Source organism: Marmota marmota, unplaced genomic scaffold (assembly GCF_001458135.2).
Source record: "Marmota marmota marmota unplaced genomic scaffold, marMar, whole genome shotgun sequence".
Lineage (NCBI taxonomy): Eukaryota > Metazoa > Chordata > Mammalia > Rodentia > Sciuridae > Marmota > Marmota marmota.
This window is the reverse complement of record NW_026000241.1, coordinates 3,005,674-3,010,230: the sequence shown is the minus strand read 5'-3', so window position 1 is coordinate 3,010,230 and position 4,557 is coordinate 3,005,674. Positions and strand designations below refer to the sequence as shown.

Sequence of the window (4,557 nt, the reverse complement as noted above, 5' to 3'; positions counted from 1 at the left end):
GCCCGCCGCAGGTTCTCGGCCCCCTCCTTCAGCTTCAGCTCCTTGCGGATCTCGCGCCGCAGCCGCTCCCGCTCCAGCTCCAGCTGCTGCTGCACCCCGGGGGCCGCCAGGTCTGCCCCAGCCAGGCCCAGCTGCTCCAGCAGGGACCAGCTGCGTGGCTCGCTCTGAGGGGGGACACGGCAGGCGGGTGGTGAGGGGGACTCTGGGTGCAGCCCCCACTACACAGCCGCCCTGGCCTGTGTCCACCCTCGGCACCTTCCAGCACTTGCTCCACCTCTGACCCCAAACTGCTGCCTGTCCCCCAAACTGAACGTCGGAGAGCAGGTCAAGAGCAAGGCCTTCCTCTCCCCCTGTCCGCTAGACCAGAGGACCCCAGGTACAGTCCGGTTCCCTTCACCTGTCCTATATGCAGTGGGGTCCAGGGGCAACCCTACTGCCCCCATGGAGGCACCTGAGGGAAGATGCCTTCTCCCCACGGCTGCACCCCCAACTAGGAGGTCCTGAGGAAGGCCCTGTGTTCCCTCTACTGTACCCCAAACGAGGAAATCCCAGGGACAGGCCTCACATGCTAATGTACCCCCAAACTAGGAGGCCTCAAAAGTAGACCCTTCCCTCTGCCTCCTAAAACTGGGACTCCACAGAGCAGAACCATCTCCTTCTTCCTGTCTCCCCAACCTACGAGCCCTGGAGGCCCCAGATATGTTTACCCTCCGCACAGAACTGACAACCACACCGCGTCCCCTCCACAGTCGCCAACCAAGAGGTACCCAGGGCAGGGCCTCCAGCTGGTGTCACTCGGGGTCCCCTTCCACACACACCCGCAGGGACCCCAGCTCCCACCTCCAGCTCCTGCTCCTTAGGGAAATCAGCCTCCGCCATCCTGGGTCCAGGCTGAGGGCCCCGCCCTCTTCCTGAACCTCAGCCCTGCCAGGGCCTCTGGGCCACCACTTCCTCTTTCCTGCCAGCTCCCAGCACCCCCTGCGCCAGGCCAGCTCAGGGGCATCTGAGAGGCCCTCAGGGTCGTGCCTGCTTTTTCAGGGCACCCCAGAGACAGCCCTCGCTCCCTGCAGATGTCCACAGTGTGGATACCCAAAGTGTGCACATGGCAAAAGGGTTCCCGTGAGGGCACACAGGCTCCAGAGGACAATGGGTGTGTGCATGCTTTCATACATCTAAAGGAAGGTGCACAGGGTCACAAGATGCACACACTTACAGGTCTGCAGGTGTGTACATGGAACACAGGCGTGTATATGGAACAGCAGTTACTATAGGCCCTCAACGGGCTGGGGCTGGCCTGGGGCTGGCTTGCCCAGCATGCAGAGGGCAGCGGGTTCCATCCCCAACATCACACACACACACACACACACACACACACACACACAACAGGTTCACAAATATGTGCAGGCTCACAGGTACACACATGCATACCTATGTATGTGTGCATAGGACAGGGCTCATAACTATGAGCACACTTCCCTTCCACAACTTCAGGTGTGCGCCCAGGCTCACCTGTGACACTCCTACTCCCACCTGCATGCACACTCATATGCAAATGCCTATGAATTCTTATCTGGGTCACTCCAGACCCCACACAATACACACTCCACCTGCCCAAGTGCACACAGCTCACGTGCTCACGCCACACGCACACTTCCCCAGGCACCACGGCCTCTAGCCCCAGTACTACCTACCCAGGCACACCCTCCCACTGGCCTTGTGTCCCCAGCTTCCCCTTTGGGGTCAGAACAGGCAGTCCTGCAGAGGCCAGGCCCCCTTCCTGCAGACAGGCTGTCCTGACTTCCTGCTTCCTCCCTGTCCAGACAGCAACTGCTGCTGGCCACAGCCCTGAGGCCTAGGGGTACCTCCCTGAGGCCAGCACCATGAGAAAATAGCACTGGGGGGCAGGGACAACAAAGTCCTCCAAACAAGCAGCCCACAAACCACTTGCTGAGCACACAGTTAAAAAGCTCACCTATCCATAATAGATGCAGGCTGGGGTGGAGCTGGTGGCCGAGCGCTGGTCTACCATGCGCAAGGCCCCGGGTTCCATCCCCAGCACCACCAAAAATAGCAACAGCAGATACTACAAACCTCCCCCAGGTCTCAGCTAGCACAGTCCTGTGACATAGGTGCTATTATCAACCCATCTCCAAGATGAAGAAACTGAGGTCCAGAGCACTTGCCCACAGTCAACAGGAAGCAGGGCCAAGATTTAAAGAGCACTCAGAAACCCCACGAGAGCTGGAGGTCCCCACTGCATTATATCCCCTGGCTCTGAGACTCCGTTTCATAGGTGAGGAAAGTCCTCCTTGGTTCCTGACCTCAAGGGCAGCTGCCCCCAGGCTGGACCATCACAGGCCAAGAACTTAACTCCATGACCCTACCATCCCCCAGGACACCCCTGAGCTGCTGCCATTGCTCCCCCACTTTACATGGGAGGAAACTGATTTTGTCCTCACCCCAGGGGACACGACACGTGGCAATGTTTGGAGACAGTTTGTTTGTCACCTCTGGGGGTGTGGAGGTGGCATCTATCAGGCTGATTCTAGGGATGCTGGTCAACATCCATAGTGCACAGGACAGCCCCCACCACAAAGAAGGACCCAGCCCCAAAGAACACCTCTGCCCACTGAGTGTGGCCCATGCCTGTTTCTCTCTCCAGCTCTCTAGGCCCGGCTCCCCCTGGCAGAATGGAGGCTCCGAGAAGGGAAGGCATTTGGTGCAGGGCATCCAGTTAGGAAGGGACAGTGCTGGAATTGAAACCTAGGCTCACCTAATACCACCCTGGCCCAACTGGGCTCCACCCACCACCCTGCTGCCAGCCCCACCCTGTCCCCAGCAGGCACAGCAGACAGAGCCAGGAGCAGGGCCAGCTCAAATGGGGGAAGTCCAGGCAGAGAGGAGGAGTGACCTCCCTAGCCCCACCCCCAACAGCTGAGGCCTGAGAATATGCAAAGCAGGGAGGAAGCTTGGGAAGGAGGGAGGCCCGGCCTCCTGGGTCCTCCTACCCTTGGGTGACTCACTGCTACCCAGGGGCAAAGGGTCACCTGAGGGCCAGAAGGGGAATCCAGGAACCAGGCCTGGCATGGCCTCGGAGAATCCCTACTCCTCCACCTCTCACCCCGGAGCAGGAGACACCAGACCCAGAGTGCCCACCTCCCAGAATTCCCCTCTTCCCAGAGCAGCCAGGGACCTAGACCCCCACGTCCTGAGATTTCAATGCCTTGGGCGGTTCAGGAATCTGAACAGGACATCCGTTCGCCGGACACAGAACAGACAGGCACACATTGGGACGGAGGGACAGGGCAGCAAGCCCAAGCAGCCACAAGAAAGGGATGACCAGGAAGGGAGAAGAAAGTGGGCAAGTGGCAGGGACAGGGACCAGGGCATGGGTCCAGCCTCATTCCAGGAATCACAGCCTCCCTGTGGGTCATGTGTGGCACACGCCAAGCGCATGCATGCGCCAGGGGACTCCTACACAGCCCTTCCTGGCCTGTGGGTGGAGGCAGGGACCCAGGCCCATCCCAGCCCCGAGGTCTGACCTTGTGTGATCGGCAACACCAGATACGCCCAGCTCCTCGGCAAGGCTGGCAGGCCATCAGCAGGACTGGGGGGAAGGGGGCACAGGGAAGACACAGAGGGGACGGAGGCAGGTATAGAAGATGAAAACCTGGTTACACAGCAACCACAGGACAATGGACTGGATGGTGAAGCACGAGTGGAGGCAGAGCGACACACACTTCTCAAGATTTGGGTCCTTGAACCAAGAGGGTCAGAGGTCACCGTGGCCCCAGATTGTGATGGGAGGGGAAGGTGAGTCCAGGGCAGTGATGCCCACCAAGTGGCACCAGGCAACCTGGTTGAGCAGCAGGCTGGTGCCAGTCACTGTGTCTCTGTATGTAGAGGGTTCGAGGGTGACCCAGCAGTGCCACCCATGCATGTGTGTAGGATTCTAAGTACGGGAGCATCCTGGTCCGTGGATATGGACACTCCCCACCTGGGATAAGGTTCCAGCACGCAGCCTCTGGCAGCCTGAAGGGTGGGTGTAGGGTCCCCAATCCCCTAATCTAATGAAGTGACTCGGGCACTTCCGCCAACAGGTGCCTATCTGGGTGGCGTCGGGACCATAGTAAAGCTCAGTCTGGAGGCGGGGTGGCGGGAGCTTTGTTGTGCGGGGGAGGGGCACGAGCCGGGCAGCCTCCTCCCCTCAGGGGCACGGTGCCAGACACCTGTCCCAGGTGAAGCGGCACCTGCCAGGAATCGAATGCTGAGGAGGGGGATGAAACGCGGACCAGAGACATCGGGATGCACAGCCAGCCACAGACACCCAAGGGGGGGTCTCCACTGCGTCCCCACAAATTCTCGGGAGGGGCCGAGATTGGAGGTGCGGTAAGAGCCTCTGGGCCAGCACCCCCTCCACGGACCACGTCTGTGCCTCCACCTGCCAAGAAGGGGGCCGCGCTGGCTCTCCGGTCCCGGCCAAGGGAGAGGACACCAGGCGCTAGAGGGGTCCCCGCCCTCGCCGCCCGCGTCCGGGGAGCCCCGGCAGCTCCGGGG

The 4,557-nt window shown here is 60.6% G+C and overlaps 1 protein-coding gene across 3 annotated transcripts in view; it reads right to left on the bottom strand.

Annotated features, from left to right (window-relative positions):
* Nucleotides 1-4,557, bottom strand: part of Pkn1 (protein kinase N1) — a 39,317-nt gene that overhangs the window by 19,908 nt on the left and 14,852 nt on the right. The window contains exons 1-2 of one of the 3 annotated variants that reach the window (XM_015489150.2): nucleotides 841-966; nucleotides 1-164 (exon numbers count right to left, since the gene is read on the bottom strand). The exons of the other annotated variants lie outside the window; for them this stretch is intronic. Coding sequence (XP_015344636.1) covers nucleotides 1-164; nucleotides 841-879 — 203 coding nt within the window. The 5' untranslated portion in view covers nucleotides 880-966. Of the gene's footprint in view, nucleotides 165-840; nucleotides 967-4,557 lie in introns of those variants that run through there. 3 annotated transcript variants of the gene reach the window in all.